This window comes from Pagrus pagrus (genome assembly GCF_965226575.1).
Source record: "Pagrus pagrus genome assembly, chromosome: 21".
NCBI classification, from domain to species: Eukaryota; Metazoa; Chordata; class Actinopteri; order Spariformes; family Sparidae; genus Pagrus; species Pagrus pagrus.
The window spans coordinates 19,754,812-19,775,604 of record NC_140208.1 but is presented as its reverse complement, the minus strand read 5'-3'; the positions used below and the strand labels follow the sequence as shown (position 1 = coordinate 19,775,604).

At 39.1% G+C, this 20,793-nt stretch overlaps 1 protein-coding gene across 2 annotated transcripts in view; it reads right to left on the bottom strand.

Moving 5' to 3' along the window:
- slc39a11 (solute carrier family 39, member 11) overlaps nucleotides 1-20,793 on the bottom strand; it is a 122,101-nt gene that overhangs the window by 8,102 nt on the left and 93,206 nt on the right. For both annotated transcript variants that reach the window (XM_084341974.1, XM_084341975.1), the window contains exons 6-7: nucleotides 17,944-18,111; nucleotides 981-1,050 (exon numbers count right to left, since the gene is read on the bottom strand). In XM_084341974.1, coding sequence (XP_084198100.1) covers nucleotides 981-1,050; nucleotides 17,944-18,111 — 238 coding nt within the window. The remainder of the gene's footprint in view (nucleotides 1-980; nucleotides 1,051-17,943; nucleotides 18,112-20,793) is intronic.

Sequence of the window (20,793 nt, the reverse complement as noted above, 5' to 3'; positions counted from 1 at the left end):
TTAACAACTTTTTTTTTTTCAAATAAAAGAAAAAAACCTAGTGTAACCCATATGTTATAGCATAGAGATAATTATATTCACTTTTAATAAATAGATTTATAGTGAGAACAGCCTTGTTAAATCAGATGCTGGTTCAGCAGGCTGGACTGGGTGGGCCATAAAATGGGATATGACCAGAGCTCCTTATGTAAAGACCTCCTGATTAACAACTGTCACTTCTCTCTGCAGTACTATCATGTAACCACTAGATATCAGCAGCACACAACAACAGCACCCAGCACCAGTAACCTAAACCACACTAAACCTTTACCTAATCCCATCCATATGAATGGTAAGCCTAAACTTTATTCTCTCATACTAAGAAAACACCTTTTTTAATGTTAAGACTTCAACTTGATTGAGGTATGGAAAACCAGTTACAGATCCAGATCCAGAATTTTGTGTCCAGCTGATAACAACAGATGATTGAATTGCCAGACACATAAAAAAAATCCCTTTATGAAGTACCCGCTAGTGTGGAATCTCTAACTTCGATACAGTACTGTACTGTGAAAAATATATTTATTTGATACCACGTTTGATACCAAGAGAAAATGACACTGAGGGCATAGAATTTGAGATTTTTATGAAAAGATTAATAGAACAAGACTTGCGTTCTGTGTTAAGCACAACAGCATTTAAGTTAATACACTCCTGACCATAGTCATGACACTGCAGCGGTGTGTGTGTGTGTGTGTGTCAGCTTTCAGTCGGAGTGAAAAGAGAGAGCGAGAAAGCACAGCTAGTATCAGTATTGATAGTGTGGAAATTGGGGATTGAAACAGTTTTAAAAATTTGTCGAGCAATTTTTGGATATTTCGATGTTTTTGTCAAGACTAATAGCTACTTTTTTCTCACGTGCCAGTGAAGAAAGTTGACACTGCGGATAAATGAGGATGTGTTGTGTATGTGTATTTGTCTTGCCTTAATATCAATCTTACCTGGCACTTTCAAAAGTAGCAGATGAAGTCTTCCCAATGGCTCCAAATCCAACTCCCACAGCCAGACCCTCTGCAGATAAAAAACACAGACAAGGATTCTTGTTAGTGTATTATTCTGTCATTTGCTTACCTTGAAACACTTTGTTACACATTGAAACATGATTTTTCATCAATAGAAATGCAGAACAAGAAAACTACTACAGTCCTAGAGAAGACCTTCACTTGAAGGTCATTGTATTCTTTTATTCATCATTACCTTCAATAATCATGCTACTATTGAATGAAACCTGCAACCTCTCCTAACCATATCTACGGAGCCCTTTGGATGTAGACTACAGATCCATAACTGAGAGTTAATACTGCAAGGTTCTACCTCTACAACTGCGCCAAAGAGGGTTTTTCTACAGTCGTGACCACTGTATGTCTCTGTTCCCTCTGTAGGTGCTCTGTACACTCTGAGCAGCATCCCTCTCCTCTGATGTGCCATTTGTCTCATCTGAAATGCCTGTCATGCACACTTAAAGCAAACACCAGTCAAATTGAAAGTGAAAAGGTCACAGTGGGTGATGTATCTATGAGTGTATTTGTGTTTGAGTGTGTGTGTGTGTGTGTGTGTGTGTGTGTGTGTTTGCAGTCAGAACCACAGCCTCTTTTGCATTGGATACTAAAAAGGTAGAGCTACTTCATATGCTAATGAGCAGTCACGTCCTGTTAAGCGTTTTATAACACAGTTATTACAATGCTAACACAAGCTAATTTACAGATTTTTTTTTCGTGATGCTAAATAGGAGTAAGCATCAACTTGACCACTGATCAAAGTTCAAAATACTGAAAGTTCTCCTCAAATCATCTAACATTCATCTGACCAACGAGCAAATTGTTATATTTGATGCTACATCCTATTATCATGCAGGCATGTCATGCTAACTTGTTAACACTGTCTTGTTCGCATGTAAACACGTTATTACATTAAATCACTACACACAGTTGTAGAGCTAAACATGAAATGCCCTACTATGAGAGGCCCACAGAGAATGAACATAAAAACATGGCCACCACTGGGGCTTTCTTCAGAGCCGTGTTTTTCAATGACTAGTGGTAATCACCTCAGAGAAGCACATTTCTTCCTCCTCTTTCTATTGTTTCTGTTGCTTAATGACCATTAAGACAGCTTTCAGACAGCAAGCTGTTAACCCTGCCACAGTGGCCAATGGACATGTCTGCTGGGACCCACTGTTTTAAATACATTACATTTACTGGAATGGTAAGCAATATGGCCTGATTCATAGAGACTAATCTCAAAAATTCATTGGGCTAGTATAAAATCTTACTATTAAGCAAATGTTACTCCAAACAGATTGCTTTTTAACTGCTGTCTTAATAAACCAGTGTGCTATAGCTAGTTTAGGGTCCTCAGATACAGTTAAAATCAGGTTCCGATCAAAGGAATAGTTTAACATTGGGGGAATTCTCTCATTTGCTTTCCTGGCGGAAGTTAGATGTGAAGATTAGTACCATTTATGTCTGCAAGCAACAGCCAGCGGGTTAGCTTAGCTCAAGGCCTGGAGTCTTCTCGTCCCTGTGAATTTACAACAAGTGGAGATTCTAGAGAGGCAGAGGACCAAGACATAATCCAGCACACAAGTATGGGGAAAACCTTTGTACTATTTCAACCAATGAGGTATTATGTATTAATTAGCTCAATTTACCATTGTTGTGCTGCCTACCTATGCAGCAGGCTGTGTTGGTGGCAGGAACTGTTGCCTGTATAAAAGCACCTTCGCAGCCACACAGAGCTACTTGTGTAATTGTAGACTTGAGGTTTTGCTTTTCATTTGGAAATAAAGTCATAAGCAAGAAATTAAGAGTGGGGATGTTATGTTTATTTGTGCCATTACGTACACATATTAGTATGTACTATATATCATATTATAAAATGCCATGAATAAATGCCAAGAGCTGAGGAGTTATAGGAGCCCATGACTACACATACCTGCTCTATTTACTCACCTCAGCAGCAGAACACCAATCAGACTCAAGCACATTACAAACAATTACATCAGCTATTGGCAAATACAAAGATAAATTGAGCATAGCGACTACAGTAGTGTTGGGCTGACTTAAAAATCTAGTTTAAAAATGTATGAGGGTGCAGCAATAGTACAGTCCATCAGGGCAACTGCAACATGTTGTGTTTTCATTTCTCACGCCCAACATTCAACTTAGCCTATCTTCATCTTAAGTTTCACATCAATTTGAAGCAGATAAAGGAGGTATAGTTTGTATTAACAGTGTAATACAGGAACTTTAACAAGGCAAAAATGAGCAGCGGCTCAAAATGAGGATTTGTACCGCAGGCTACAAAAACAGTGAGTATATGCTTATGAGCTTCAGCATAACCTGCACTAACTTGTTACTGATGAGAGATTTCTCTTCAGGACTTCAGACTGAGAAATATAGTAGCACTCTCAGTTAAGTACATCATTATAAGACAAAAGCTCAGCACCACCTGTGGAACTGAGCTAATAGGCTATCCCAGGCTCCTGCTAACTAGCCACATGCTGCTAGTTCTCTCAACCTGATGTTATACCTGAAAATGCCAGTTTAGCCAGTTAGCACAACATCTAAACAGTTGAATCTCGTAAACTGGACTGGGCTGGTAAAACCAGAAACCCACTCAACCCAAATGGTGACTGATCCAACAACTAAAAACAACCTTTACAACGTACAGACTGACGAGCACAGCCTTGCTGTTGAAAAGGGTGGACACAGGAATACCTGTGCTGTCATTGTACTCTGAGTAAACGTGAAAGCTGGAGCTACACATGCTTACCAAATATAATCATGCTTAGAGAAGCACATAAAAAACTGGAATTCATAACCAAAGGTCACCTATTAGATGAATAAAAACTACAATTACTACTAGGAGAGGACTCAAAGAGCTTTAAGTGCATTACACTTAGAACAAGTGACAAAGATTAAGATAAGGCACGGAGAGAATGAGAGAAGTAAGAAGATGCAAATAAGAGGAAGGAGAGCAGAAACCAGAGAGAGTAAGAGATTGGTATTCTGGTGCCCCTGCAGCTGCAGACCAGTGGCTACTTCATCATAATCTAATGCCTGTCATTACCTCTGATAACAGTGCACACGGGTTATAATCAAATTCCCTCCGGCCCATTACAGGGGGACATATTGTAGTACCATTATGAGCAAAAGGACCCTTCAGTCATACCGTGGGTCCCATCTACTATTCACCTCAATCCTTTGGAACTGTCTGAAATGCCATGGGGCTGGTAGAAACTCCGTTGGCATTGGAAAACCATCAACTGTTTTTGAATAAAACATTAGCTGAGTTTCAGTGGTTGGTGTTTGACAGTTGGAACAAGGCCCAGAAAAGACGTTTTTTAAAATCTTAACTGATTTAAAGAGACACATAAATGAATTTTCTTAAATGGTAAGGAAATGTTATCACACACTTAATGTTACTGACATCATCCTCTTAATGTCTGAAACACCACTGATGCTACTATCTGTTGGACCTCTGGGAAAGTTAATACATCAATAAAAAAAACAGTATAATCTGCTCTTTTGGAACAAGAATAAGGGTTTTCTGACAATAGCTTCACCCCTATAATACGGTTACACAGCTGGAAATGTTAGCTTGAAGTTTGTGTTCCAAGACAGAGACCAGGGTTTGTAGGGGAGCACTAAACGCCCACATACCTATTAACATACGTTTTACTCACAAGACTCATATTTTCCTGTCTTTGTCTGCATCTCAGGGTTATTGAATGGCTATCTTGAGGATTGTTACAATATTCTGCAGGCAGCAAGCATTCTGCATTGAATCAGAGGGCAGTGCCGTGGCTCCACAGTGAGGAAGTACATTTGACGTGACATTGTTGTGACTTCAGAGTGTTGTCAATGTCCAAAAACATCAGAATCCTATCTTTTGTATTTTTTCTGTTCTTATTGAGTGGATGGTTGGAGGAAGTCTTGACAGAATTATATGCTTTTCCATCACATTACATTACATCAATTTGGAATATGTTTTTATCCTATGTGACCTAGATTTTCATCAGCTCCTGTAGCAGCATGGCTCTAGGGATGGCAATGCTGGTTGTTGGACGGTCCAACCACTTTAGTAGTGTCAGTAATAATTCAACAACTGTCCCAAGAGGATGACTTTTGACTTTTTTTTTTTTATATCTTAACAGTGATTGAAAAATTGCTATGAAATTTGGTAGAGACACTAATGTTCCCGTCAGGATAAATTATGATCCTGTTACTTCTCATCTAGTGCCATCACCAGGTCTAAATTTTATTTTGTCCAATACTTTGTCTTTTTAATACGGCAATGGCGGCTCCTCAAGAGGTAAGTATAGTTGCTAAAGCATCAGTTAAATCAGAACTGGAGAGTATATTTCATTGGAAGAAGAGCAAAGAACGGCACTAAAGGCTTTTCTTGATGCAAAATGTTTTCACTCTTCTTTTGACTGCCTTTGGTAAGAGTTTGATTTACCAACTGGCTTTACTTGTGTTAGCGCTCTCCTACTGTTGATCTGGTTGGTTGAAGGTAGACGGTGATAGACAGATGGTCTGTCCACTCGCCTGCCATTTTTTTTTTTTAAATGCCTGCCCTTTTCCAAACATTTCATAGAAGCACCTCTCAAGATGTTCCGTGTAACAAACCATCTCGTGCAGTTAATCAGCCTCAGGTGTACATTGTGTTTAGTGCTTATTAGCAAATGTTAACATGCTAAACTAAGATGGTGAACATGGTAAACATTACCTGCTAAACATCAACATGTTAGCTTTGTCATTATTAGCATTTTAGCATGCAAAAGTGGTGTGCCGGGCTTTGCGCACCACTTTGCTCGACACAGCCGAAACCCCCCCAAAATCCTGTCTCAGAGATATATGACTGAGCAGTGTTTTCAGTCTATAAAACTCAAGAATATGAAGCAAATTCGAAGATATGAAACCCAAACTGGGTTTTCTGGATTTCAATATCTCACCTTTGCCTGGAGCGAAAAACCTTATATTATTTAGATGTGTTTTTAGTCTCAACACCCAGTTATTCTTGTTTCTTTTCTATTTTTAAGCTTGCTTTTTAACAAGAGCTAAATCAACTACTCAGCCTCTGAAAGCTACGCTTACCCCTGCCAACCATTCTCTGAGTAGACCCCCAGAAATGCTTATGTGTGTCTATGTGACAGCTATAAAACCTTAAGAGGGAAGGGTCACTGAAAATCCAATATAAACACACATTTTTTCTGAGTGTGCTCATTTATTGTATGACCTTTCCCTATCTACAGGGAACAATGGGTCACTGGATGGTTTGATGAGTATGATAATTATGTGAATCATGTGCTTTGGTCTTCACAGTCACCAGATAATGTTAGCTTTGCACCACCTTCACACATTTACAGTAATTAGGGAATATTTTTAAGAAGAATAAAGTTAATCCTTTCAGTAGAGCACCACAGATTTAGAGAATCGATTCCAAGGAACAGCTGTTCCAGCATCTCACTCAAACCCTTTACACTGTCTTTTTCCATTAATTTCTCACCCACCTGTATTGCGGTCATTATGAGCCGAAATTGTTAAAAACCCAAAGGTCTGTCAAGGATTCAACAATAGCCAAACACTCCAAAAAGACACATAGGCCAAACCTTATTCGTCAGAGTTTTTTCAAATAGTCTAAATAAACTTGTCTATGGCAAACAGTGATGACAGGTTGAGATAATTCCTGAGAATGTAGCTAAGTGTGAGTCTTCAATTCTGTCACAGCAGGAATGTTAGGTGTTTTGTATTGTCACCTGTGTCTGTCTTTATGTGCTTTTTTCACTCCCCAGAGAAAACTCAGACTAGCTTTGGGCAAAAGAGTGTGTACTTGCCTGTGAATGTGTCTGAGTCTCGACGCAATTGTGTGCATGTGTGTGTTTGTGTGTGCCTGTGTGTGCGCAGCAGTCTTATCCAATTCCTGCTTAATGTTCTATGCTCTTTTAAGCGAGTGTGACGATACTGCTGCTGACAGCCCATTGTCACAGCAGCCACTCATTTCCATCGCACTTCCCTTTAATCTCCTCTCCTCATCCGTCTGCGTACTGCTTTCACTGAGCCTGCCATTACTGTGCCTCCCCTCTCCCAGCTCCCGCTCCTTTTTTTTCTTACTGCAGAGCTATAACATTTTAGGTTAATTTTACTCCTCTTTTCATCAGTTTTTGGCTGAGATGTTCCTTTAACACACATCAAAGTCTTCTCTCATCTTTCTTTATGCTGTTGCTTTTCATCCTCCCATGATCAGGGACCGCAAGGCGCCATTTCAAAATGTGCAATAATCTACTAGATCAAGAATACTAGAAATTACTTGACTAAAACGGTGATTTTATCCTGTGCAATACTGCAACATCTCAAGAAATATAGTCACTCATCACTTATGTTTAGAGGCACTCCAAAAAAAATATTTGTATTGCAAAAATATTCCACAGTGTGTGTTTCTGCTTTGGCCCTGATGGAAAAAATGAACTTTTCATAACTTTGCCTTATGTAATTTCTCATCATCAGGCATATATTACAAACAGGCTTTATTCATTTGTTCCACCATTTATATTAAATCGAATATACTCATTTGAGTGTATTAAATTTTCTGCTAAGTTTCTTTTCCTTTTGATATTTTTGCTAACTCAAAACGGCCTCCATGTTTACCCCATTCCACAGCACTCATTCAATCAGTGCAAGAGTCATACTCACCACTCGGTTGCTCTGAGTGTCTCTTTGTCACACAAATCTGTACTCAGTTACAAATACATTCCCATTGCTTCTACATTTGCTGTTCATTTGTTCAGTGAAAAGTTACCATACCCGCAAACTCTAGAGTAGTGAAGAAGTTGACATGATCTAAAACCAAAATCAGGTAGTGAGGTCCAGGGCTATTCTGCCCCGTAAAAATTTGACATCTGACAACAGTGAAAAGGACTCATTACATTGGCCAATATCAGAGTAATATATTTTAGCCTGTATAATTGAATTATACTGTTAATTATGCAGCAATGTGTTCATTACTTTAATATTGCTGTGGGTAAAGGTGGAGCTCATTTTAATTGATTTACATATATTACACCACATACTGCTGGGGAGCTGGGTAGAATTTCCCCTGTGGACTGCTGCACCCTTAGTTTTCAGCATTAACGCTGACATGGGGCAAATAAACTGCGTTCGTCAAGTAAAAAATAAATACGTTGTTTAATGTGACGTTATCTGAATTAAACTGTTTAGACTACTCTACCGCTGGAGCAGAGCTTATCCAGCTGAGCTGCATGCGTGAGTCTGTCTCACTACCAAGTGCTAAAAAGGCCTGCTGAGAAAAATATGACATACTGGGGCACTATAGAAGACAATGTTAAGTCTGGGATAGACAAAATCATAATATTACTAATATTTAATATTACTCATAAGTTTAATAACGTTTAAGTTTCCTATTTGTGTCCACTAGCTGTCCATGATACAAACGAAGGCTGTGTTCCTGACTGGTCAACCAATCAGAGCTGTGGCAGCTCTGATTGAACAAGCATCCAAACATTACATGCGTAACAATACATGTTAATTTTCCGCTTCCAAAATAAAAGTATACCTAAAGTTTTGATTGACACATTCGCCAAAGTCTTCAAACCTCGGTAGAATATTCAACTTGACAACCCCTCTGTCCCTGCACTCTCTCTGCTACTAGGGGATAGAGACGTATGGCAAGTTAACAAAGGGGATGCATTTTGGTCATTGTGCTAACAAGGGGGGTGGCATATCCCTTCATCCCCCCTTACACTGCCTACTGAGTATATTAGGATTTGCAGGCAGTAATTACAGTTATTTACAGTTTCAGTGGTTATTCGTCCCCAACTGGATCAGTAAAGTTAAGTCAGGAAAGTAACCTTTCAAAAGAAAACGATAGAATACTTAAGCTTAACAGGACAAAATCTTCAAAATGGTCTATTTCCTTCAATTTCTTTAATTTCTCCTATTTCTGAATATACTGTATTTCTAGTAATATTATGATATCCCTGCTTCGCTCTTATTCTGCTTAGACCCACTGCCAGCAGTCACTGTCAAAGAATGCTCCATCAATCACACTAACAGGGATCAACCCTAATGGTAGGAAGAGAAGACTGCCATCAATCTCCTGTTCAGTTTGATAGACCGTTGCCAAACTTCTGTCATGGCTCTCTCTCTGCAAGTATCACGGAGCATTTGGAGGCTCTTTGAAGATCAGTAAGTTATCATGCAGCGGCTGTTCGTGTTGTTCAAGAGGAAGAGTGGTGTACTAACACCACCAGTATGAGGGCTTCACCTAGGTGTCAAAAAATAAGTGCACTTATCGCACCCTGGAAAAAAGACTCACTAAATGGCAGTTTTTTTAAACCCCACATAATGTAAATTACTCTTCAATTTTAAAGCTGAACCTCTTTCATCAGCCTGAATCATAAAATTGGGTTATCACAGAAAGGAGCCACTAAGAGGAAAGGAGCAAAGTCCTCAGTGTTTGTAGCTGATGTTAAATTACATGATTGATGGGTGAAGAAGCACTTCAAAGAAGCCAAACAGGCCCCTGTGATTTAGGGCTGCAAAATTACACAGCTGAAAAGCTTCCATTACATTCTAACTCAGAAAAAAATAAAAGGATGGTAAGTATTACTTTAAAAAAAAAAAAATCTTATTAGCAATGAAATGAGCATGAATAACATTTTCCCTAATAGGAAAATACGCAAGTTAAGTAGAGAAAAGTTTAGACACTAGAAACGCAAACACGAAAATAAGCCTTCGTAAATCACTCATGATGGAGTATTTTTGGTTTAAGATTAACATTCAGTGTGAGGCCTTGGACTAATTCTGAGACGCTTGATATATACAGTCGCGGTCAAAAGTTTACAAACACACTTGTAAAGAAAGGAACACACATTAGCCTTTCCATCACTTTGGTAAAGGTTAATCTTCGTCTCATCAGTCCGTAAAACTTTGTCCCAGAACTTTCGAGCCTCGTCTCTGTACTTTTTGGCAAATCATATTGCTAACGAGTGGTTTGTATCTTCTGGTGCAGCCTCTGTACTTTTGTTCCCGAAGACTTCTGCGAATGGTGGATTGTGATACCTTCGCTCCTGCCCTCTGGAGGTTGTTGGTGATGTCACAGACAGTTGTTTTAGGGTTTTTCTTTACAGGTCCTTTGTCTACCGGTTCGATGTCTGCTGCTGAGTACACCAGCGGCTTCTTTCTTCTTTAGGACATTCCAAATGGTTGTACTGGCGATGGCCAATGTTTGTGCAATGGCTCTTGATTTTTCATCTTCTCTCAGATTCAAAATTGCTTTTCTCCCATAGACAGTCTCTGGTCTTCATATTGTATACCTTTTTAACTATAAATACAGTCTGCAAAGGCAAAACCAAAAGATGAAATTGAGAATAGACATCCAAGTCTGTTCCATTGGAACACCCAACTGCACACCCAAGACCCAATCTGCTGGCTGGGGACTTTAGGTTTTCCCAAAAAATTTGGAGATAATCCTTCTTCGTCATTATTAAATTTACTTTCTTTAGAGCACCAGATCCACTGACAGCAAAACAGCCCCACAGCATAATACTACCAGCACCATGTTTGACAGTAGGTATGGTGTTCTTGGGGTTAAAGGCCTCATCTTCTCTTCTCCAAACGTATTGCTGGTTATTGTTGCTTAACAACTCAATTTTTGTTTCATCTGAGCACAGAACTTTCCTCCAGAAGGTTTTTCCTTTGTCCATGTGATCAGCAGCAAACTTCAGTTGAGCTTTGAGGTGCCTCATCTGGAGTGAGGGCTTCTTTCTTGCATGGCAGCCTCTTAGCCCACAGTGATGCAAAACACACTTCACTGTGGACACTGTCACCTGTCTTCCAGAAGCTTCTAATTCATTGAAGAATGGCTTTTTAAAAGTTTTTGGTTGACTCTTGACCATCCTGACCAATTTTCTCTGAGCAGCAGGTGATAGTTTGCATTTTCTTTCTGACTGTGGCAGTGACACAACTGTGCCATGCACTGCTTTGAAATGGCCCCAAGTGACTTGTTCAAATCAATAATGTGCTCTTTCAGATCAATGCTGAGCTCTTTAGACTTTTCCATTGTAGTGTCTGTGGCTGAGTCTAATGGGTGTATCAAACAAGCCCTGTTGAAATGGGCCAAGAAAAGTAATCAGCTGTTATCAATCAGAATCACTCGGAGGACGTTAAGAGGCCATGCTACAAAGACAATTTGATTCACACAACTTTCTATACTCACCAAAATTGATTGTTCAAATTACTATATGTATATTTTTCAGCCAGCAGATTTGGTCACATTTTCAGAAGACCCATAATAAATTCAGATTTGAACCAAACTTCATAAAAGATAGATGGCAGACGAACATACAGGACAGCACAGAGTAGTTTGAAATCAAGTCTTAAACTGACCTACAGGTACAACTGTATCAAGTTTAAATGTACGTTGTAAAATGTTCCAACCGATGGAGCACTGAAACTGAAAGCAGTTTTCCCAAATTTAGTGTTTAGCCGGGGAACTTCGAGCTTTATAAGATAACTAGAGTGTGTTGAATAGTGACTCTATGACCAGTTTAATAAAGAGCTGATATATGGTGGCATGTTGCCCTTCAAGGCTTTTAAAAGAAACAGACACCAATGGCTGTCACGTCTTACTGTTAAAGGTGACCATCCAACTTTTTCATATAGAATACAATGATGAGTGGAATAACAGTCACCAGTAATGCATCTGAGTTTTTTTTTGTCATGACAAACATGTTAAGAAATTGTCCTGGGGTCTGCTAAAACATTTCCAGTGTAATGCTTATAAATGAAATGCCTGGGCTAGTAAGAAACATCCAGTGGTTTCACACTTCCCACCCCGCCTGTAACTCTCACACCTTCGCCACCTCCACATGCAATGTGAATGTGATATGACATGTTTTGTAAAAATGTCAATATGATACGACATGTACAAATGTGAAAGTATCAGTGGTTTGCAGAAACCTGAACTGCCAACATTTTATCCTGGCGACTAGGTTGTACACTGAGAATCATGGCTGGATTCACTTCCATGTTGTATGGAGATATTGCCTTTGCTCAAGAAAACTACCTGTGTGAGGAAAAGATAAGGCAGTGTGTAGCATTACAGTGATCCCAATACTATTTGAAAGAGATCATTTGATTGTGCCTTTATTCAAATATAGACTCGTGCGTGTTTTAAATTTAGTCCTTTTAGGTTAAAATATAGACTGTCCCTGGGGTGTATTCATACACCTCACACAACATAGTGATCACTTGTCATGTACCTAAAATATCTGATCTCCCAGCTTCCTTTCCCTCAGCTTGAATGCAGATGAAATTCCTTGATATCTTAATCGTGAACTTAGTAAGTGCAAATCAGTAACAGTTATACAGAGCAACCTTCATGAAAAGGCTGGAGGCTACACACTCAGAATGCATGGTGTTTTTTGTGCTGTTATTCCCTTGAATTTCATGTCAGTACAAATTATTTTATTCTCTGGGCCCTACAGCTTATTGTGCAATATAATAACACCTTGAAAGTAAACAGGGATTTACGATAGACACTTGACGTAATAACTTTATAACTCTAATGTTCATCTTTGTGTTGACCTCCAAAACAGAGAAGTAGTAAATAAAGTACAGCGTGGGACTTACTAGCAATCTGACAGGTTTAAACATGGCCAAAGTGCAAAGAGTCTGAGAGTTAAATTTCCTCAAAGCCAACAGGAATTAAGGCCAAATATGAGACTAGGACCAGGTATCAAAATAATGGAAAAATCTACCTCAATCATCACTTGTGACCCACTGGATGTGTGTGGTGGTGTCTGTATTGGCAGAGACTGAACAATCATCTGTCTTTTTCCAGAATCCTCCAATGTACCTTTAAAAGCGCAGTACATGTATGCCTTTAAACACCACATATAGGTATGTGTATGCAGGTGCATCCATGGTTCATCCACAAGCACAAGCATAAACTGTTTGAATTGTGTCTAGAAACGTAGTCAATTTGTGAATTACTCAATATTTCACAAAAACAATAAAGACGAGAATAGAAAAAAAAGAATACAAATTTTTAAAGCAGAATAGTTTCCTACCCCATTAATCATCCTACACCTCCTTACATTCATCTTATAATTAGGAGGAGTCAGACCTCTCAAATGGGAGCCAATGGACTAAACTCATGAACTTAAAAGCATTATGAGTATTTAAAACTATCCAGCTACAAAAGTTAATCCTAACAATATAAAAGGTCATATAAGATAATATGTCAGTCACAAAGGCCTTTTTTCTAACAGATACTTTTACTTTTGATATCTCAGGTGCATTTTGCTGATATTACTTCTATACTTTTACTTAAAGGATACAGTAAGTTCACCAAAAAATGAAAATTCAGTCAATAGCTACTTAGCCCCATGCTACTGGATAGTTGGGTCAAGTTTCTAGGTCCACAAAACATTTCTGGAGCTTCACAGCAAAACAGCGTTGCAGCCTTCTCCTTAACAACTGAAGTAGATGGGGACTTACAACTCCCCAAAACATAAACTGGCTCCATACAGCTCATCCTGCATGATCCAAGTCTCCTTTAGCCCCAAGAGCCCACATAGAATTGAAAAGACATTATTTTTACCCTCGACACGCACTCAAGCTCATGCACCTACTTCCAACAGGGTGCCTGCTGATGCTTTTGACTTAGCAGGCTTATAAATGGCGTAAACAAAGTCTTTTCAAATCAAATCGGGATCTCCGGGCTTCCAGATACTTGGACTGCGCCAGATGAGCTGGAATTTATGTTTGTTCTGGTTGTTTTTTATGTTTATGCTTTTTTAAGGCCCCATCTACTTCATTTGTTCATTCTTCGCAACTAACTGAGTTATGTGCTCTGTGTTTTCTGGTTTTCTGGTTTGGAGTTGAGACTGTGGGAGGTCTTTTCATTAAGAGCCTCAGAGGAGATCTCTGTGGGTGTGAACACCACCTACAACTGTGTTGTTCTGTGTGTATGAGTGCATTTGTGTCTGATGTCTGTATGCAAGTGTGTTTGTACAGGAGCACATTTTGCATACATAACAGTTATGAGAACTAAGGTGTGTGTAGTGACCAGTAAACAGTTTTAGTCATTACTGAAGTGGCCTCTCACATTAAATGTCCTATTTAGCAGAGTATTCTCTGTAACACAGCCACCATTTACTCCCATCCTACACACTACATGTGTCCTTAATTATCCACACTCCCTCGGGCAAACAATCTCTCCACGGTATTAAAACGATGTTGCCGTTACTAATTAGAACTAATGGAAATCAAGTGCGTCAAACCACGTGTAACTTGCAAAATCATTTAGACAAGAAGAACTGCTTTTTTCTCATTAATTTGATATGAGAAAATATCAATGAGATGAGAAAATCATTGTCCATGTTCTGCTCGTGATACATGTAAACTTACACATTGATCCAACCATGGATGAATGTAGTGGAGTAAATGCTGGTAAGTCAAAAGTATGATGTCTAATGAAAGTGTTTCTGATGTTAGATGCCTGATCGAATACACAGCAAAAACAACATGGTGTTAACCTTTGCTGCACATTTTCTCTCCAACATTATGTCAGTGCAGCTGTTTTTCTATATTCATTGAGTGATCTGCACATATGGTAATAAGCACTGAAACATGCTGATATGAGGCATCCCTCTTCGAAAGGAAAACATTTAGTGTTTTTCGCTTTGTATGTAAGGATTGTAATTTATGTTCAAAAGTATGAATTTTGCAAGTCAGTTTACTACTTTGCAATAAGTCTTGCACAATGAACATGTTAAGAAACCTGAGCAATAAGACATATTAAAGGTATAATATGCAAGAATTAAAATGCCTAAAAATGACAAAACCTTTGTTATATATTTTGTTGAGCTGTGTATTATATCACAAATCAACAAGTTTAAGGTAATGGTTTCATTTGGTCGCCCATTGCTATTTCCAAGAAAATAAAGTTGGTGAACTAGACTAAATAACATGAAAAAAACTCTAAAATGTTACCTTGGCTATGAATTTTTTACTTGAGTCACATCAGATATCAGCAATGGTGGTTGTTCGAGGGTGTGCTCACCACCAGCAAAGCCAGTTCGACTGCGGGATCATTTGTGTTTATTTGCGTAATTCATGCAAGTGTTTATTCGCCCGCAATAACCTGATTAATTTACGCTTTAAGCTAGCGAGCAACAGCACAAATTGACCATGTGAGTGTCTGTGTGTTTAAATTCAGGTCATTCAGCAATTACCAGAAACTGCAGTTTGCTCTCTTCTTCCTCCCCTCTACTCCCTGAAATGTTACTTTAATGTATTAAAGTACTGTACATGTACCATCCAGCTCCAGTCGGCCGTCAACATTACACTATGTAACCACCCGACAATGGAGGTCACCTACGTCTTTAGCGGTAAATCCACTTTATAATCCCCAAAGTAAAAAAGTCATCTCTGAACTCACCTCCCGTCGGATCAGAGCAATATTCGTTGACTCTAGGTGTTTATTTCTCTAGAGGGTCTGCCTCTGCCCCCCCTAGTCCTAATCTAGCTGACTCTGAACAGCTGCAGCAGCTCCCCTACACAACACTCTGCAGATATCTTTTGTTTTGTTTTGATAAATTAGACCCATAGTGGCAAATTACACATTGTGCATTTAACATGCATCTTACAATTCTCGACAGAGACGAAACAACACGGGTAAGGTAATATTTCGAAGCTTGGCATGGGAAACACGTTTAGGGAATGCAAATCAAGTAAAGGTTATTTGTGTTCCCAATTTTGTAAACACTGTCTAGGTCGGCGTTGTAGTCCTACATCAGCAACAACACCCATCCCAGCCCAACTTCTCAAATATAATGAGAAAAATGTTCCCAATACACCTTTAATCTACATGAAACACACAGTATTGGTGTTGACTGAGATGGTGGGTTTGCTGTCAGCCCCAGAGAAATGTCAAAATTGACTGTTAATTGCTTCACTACATTTTTACATGAATTGATTCATCTTTATTTACCGTTTAGTTTGGAGCTGTTGTTTCATCACTGACAGAACAAAGCTCCATATATTGAATTCTGCTCTTCCCTGGGTGTCGTCTTTGATGTTTGATTGACATGTCATTAGTCTAATTAGATCATTAGATTTGACAGAATGGCAACCTGCTGGCCTCTGTGTAGTGTTCAATAATGCAAGGTGTATTCCAGGAGGAACCTGTCTATTTAACTGGATTTTTCTCTATAAATATTCAAATTGTTTATTCCAAGGGAGGAAGAACACTGTATTTACATTCAATGAGCCTTTTGGTCTGGACTCAATACAAAACTCCCAGGGCTGGTAAACAAGATTTAATGCAGGATGTGGCACAGTAACTCTATTGTTGGCCCTCCATGGAGCTCAACAGCAGGTGAGTTTTTTTTAAATTAACTGTGAATAGACACTATTTTTGTTATCTACACATATTTTTCTGTTAAGGTTCATGAAACAATAACAGCTTGGCAACATCACTAAGTTATCATGTGCCTCTCCTGCTCTCTGCCACACACGCAAGCTCGCACTCTGTGGGAAACCTTCTTTACCTTTATTGCTGTACATTATTGCTTGCATTGTTGGCGAAAAGGGCAGCTAACCTCACTGCACGGCTAACATAGTCAACTTTGAATGGCAGCTACATTTAGCAGCTGTTACCGATTACTTAAGTAACAAAGCTGCTAGTATCTGCCCATCAGGAAACTCCATAAATCACCTCTGTACTGTAACTGGCCTTCATCAACGTTTTCAGAGGCTGCATACATGTATGGTGCAGGTCAGGAGGTGTTCATTGGGAGGTTGCAGGCTAGCAGCAGTTAGCAGTTACTTCAGCAATAAGTAAAGCTATCAGTCCAGAGTTGAGGCAGACTAGCCTGAGGACATCATGGGGAAAAAAAAAACATTGGGAATATTTTCTTCATAACATTTTATCCAGTTTTACCCAAATCACTAAATAAGGTTATAAAGTTGGGTCAAAGTTTTAAGGCTGTGTTTCTGTAGTGATCCATGAGGCCTGGGTCCGAGAGACACTCTGCTCTGGTCATGTCCTTTTAAAAAATTAAGAAAGTGTTTAACCTATACTGGTGTATCGTTGAAATATGCAGTAAAAAATAAATAAAATAAAACATAACACAGGGGAATCTAGTTAACAGTTATCAAGACATTCTTCATAAAGACAACGCCTAACCTTTTAGTGTTATAAGAGGTACAGTCAGATGATGACCAAACTCATAAGGATTCATCTTCTGAGGACCATGAATGTCTGTATCAAATTTTATAGCATCCAATACACGTTGAGATATTTCAGTGTCGGACCAACAGTCACACCAAAATCCTGAGTCAGTGTGGCTAAAAATGCAAATTAGCATTAGCATCACATGTATACCATTGCAGAGGTTTCGCAAATTTCCTGTTGCTCCATTTTGCAAAATGAGCTCTTTGGTACTCTAGCATGGCTGTTAGGGTTGAGGCTTATGTTCTTTCCTCCATTGGCTGCCCCTCTGTCTGTTTTAGGGCAGCCGCAATCTTGGTATTCATCACGTTGTGCTGCCAGATGACTGCTAAAATTCTGCTACTACTCACGATCAACAACCTAGTTGTGGCCTTTTATGGAAAGCTTATGTTTCCAAGGTCACAGCTGATGCTGTATATACAGATATTCAGGATAAGATAATCATGTGCAAACCGCCACCTCTGTCAGTCTGGAACTCAGTGGTAACTCTTATAATTGTGTGAGGTGACTTTCACCCTCTGAACAGCAGTGAAAAGAGCAGGAGTGCATTTCATGAATTTCCATTCAACTTCAGCAGCGAAACAATATCGATGACATTGTTAACAAATTCCCCTGTCAGCTGCTGTGTCTTATTCTGACCTGGGATGTTGTGGATGGTGATGGCGAGGATCAGGAGGAGAATTCGTCGCCAGCTGCTTCTTGCCTGTGCAACCTCTTCCTGTTGTTTACTTCCTGTTTCCTGTCCATCTGAGCTGCCTGAATGAGGTCCTCTCCTCCTCTGGTACACATCTCCATTCTCTATTTTATCTGCATGAAAGAAGAGAATAATGTTGAAAACAAAATTATGCTTTTCACACAGAGATTCTGCAATATCGCTGCAACGGAGGCTCCTTTGTTTGTTCATACTGAACCAAACAGCTCAGGCATAAAGCTGCTCCAGTGTGTAATTTTATACAGCATGCCGGCATTGCGGAACCAAAAGAGGCGTGACGGGACACATCCCCCGATTTCCACCTGTTACTCGAAACATGTTTCCGCCGACTGTTTATAATCATATGGATGCTGTTATAATGTGTTGTGATTGAGGTCTTGACCCACCGTGCATTGTGGAAAGTTACAAAGTGTGTTTTTTGCTCTAAATTACATAATTACATAATCTCCATCAGTTAATAGCAGATCCTATCTGGCTCTCACTCGTGAGGAGGGATGATGTTTTCCAGGGGGATGTTCATAGACCTCTTGGTCAGGGGGCTGACCGTCACAGTGAATTTTTTCTGTACAAGTTGCCAGAGACAGTAACTAAAACAACACAATAGTGGAAGGCGACAAAGACATGTGAGTTAAAATCAACTGCAGGAGCTGTTGCTACTTTTTTGAAAGAGATAATTCACCAATCACGCCCACAGGTGTGCAGAGGTGTGAAAGTAGGCTACTTCACTCACAGTCTGCCTTTATATATGCCTCACAAAACTATTTCCACCACTTCTCACGTGCACCATCCAGTGAAACATTGTAAATGCCTTTGAAATGAGCCTGTCTAAAAGACTGTGCCAGTATCCCCATTTCATTGCAACAAAATAGCAAAAACATGCAGAAGAAGATAGGAGGCTATAACAGCAGGCTTTCTGCTCTGCCTTTGAGGGTGGCCATTCAGAACAGGTGCCACTTTTGCCTTTAGTCGAAGTAGTTAGTCGGACAATACGCCACACAAACTACTGTATTTGCTTTACATTTGAGCTGAGGTAGTGTGAGACCAAATGTGTCAAGAGGTGCATCCAATGAAGCTTTACAAAGACACTAAAAACTCCAAATATCAGGCTAATTAAGGTCTTTGAAGCCTGAAGCCACAAGATATTTGAATCCAAAAATGAACATAACAGAGAAGGTTAATTACAGATGCCTCTGTTGGCTGCCCCTTGTCTGATGAAGACGTCTGACGTCATATCTATATTAAAAGCCATAGGGACACAGAGAAACAATTATCATCTTAAATAAAAAGACGGCCCAAGTGTGTCCCAATACCAGTCCAATTATTAACTCTGTTAATACCATGAAAATCAAAGTTAATGGCCTGACACAATCTACATTAATTAGCGCAAACTCTGCTATGGGTTACACAGATAATATTACATTTGCTTAACATAAAGTAATATACACCTGGAAGAGATGGGCTCTTTTCATGTCATTGGGAATGCCAATCAAACAAAGCCTAAAATATATCAGTTAAACATTTGCGAAACTAAAAAAGGCAGAAAAAAATATTTCAAGCATAATCAGGTGCAGCTATTTAGGAGGCGCAAATCCATAGCTGAAAAGGCCAAAAAGCAATATTTTGAATTGAATCAACACATTTACATTGCAGTATGACAGGTTATCAAATCTTTGTAAAGCTATTATGACCCCAAAAAGAAATCTTGTTTCCCGTCTCTGTGTTATCAAATTTAATGATCTTTTCGGTATTTTTGTCTTTTCACTTTGAGATTGTTAGAGTGTAATTTAAATGCAAATGTAATCAATGTTTTAATTGTATTTTAAACATACCCTTTTCCTAATTGACCATAATTAAACATTGATTAATAATTCCTGTGGCTGCAGACTGTGATCTTTACCCCGTACCTCCCTGCAACCTGTTCACCCTAATCATGTTCTGCTTCCATCTCTCTCTCTCCCTCCAGTCCTTTCGTCTATTCTCTCACATACATTCTCAAACACAAGCCATTGACCTCTATCAATGCATTCCATGTGTCCCATTTTGCCATGTTAGTGGCTGTAAATTGGAATTATCCAGCATGCAAAGGTCAAATAATCTGGACAATTGCTCTGGGTGCTCTGGTTGCACCCTCAGTCAGTGGATGTTTTCAAAGGCCAAAAACCCTGAATCCATTTCTGTCTAATTGAACTTTACGAACCATTTAACCATAACAAAAGGCTGTGTGTACTTACACTTCTACAGCTTGTGCTACAAGTGCAATCTCTGTTTCCCATCTACACCCACAAGCCACCAACACAATTTACAACACTTTAATCACGCAGAGTAGACACAGAACTGTATGATACTGAGAAAAACATGTTGCACATATTCAAGATGACACAATTTCATTAACACTGGCATTTCCAACACAAAAGAGCTGTAGAGCAATTAATGCTGCCTGTACGAAGCCTGTAATATTCCATTTTTCCATTAGACTGGCAGAGAAGAACTGATTCAAGTTACAGGTCATTTACATTTTTTCATTTTTCATGTGATCCAGTGAGGCTGAATTGTGCTGAAAATACCTAGCTAGAGCCTCAGAAATGATGACTGTAGTCTTCAATTATCGCCCCATCTGACACAATCTCATTAAAAAGTGAACACATTACTGTATCTTTCTCAAAGGTTAAAATTGCCTGACCTTCCATCTCCTGTTCTTTGTACTATTTATATTGAAATCAGGATTGGCAATAAGCATGGATGGTAAGTCAGTTCATCAAAATTGTAATTTTAATTTC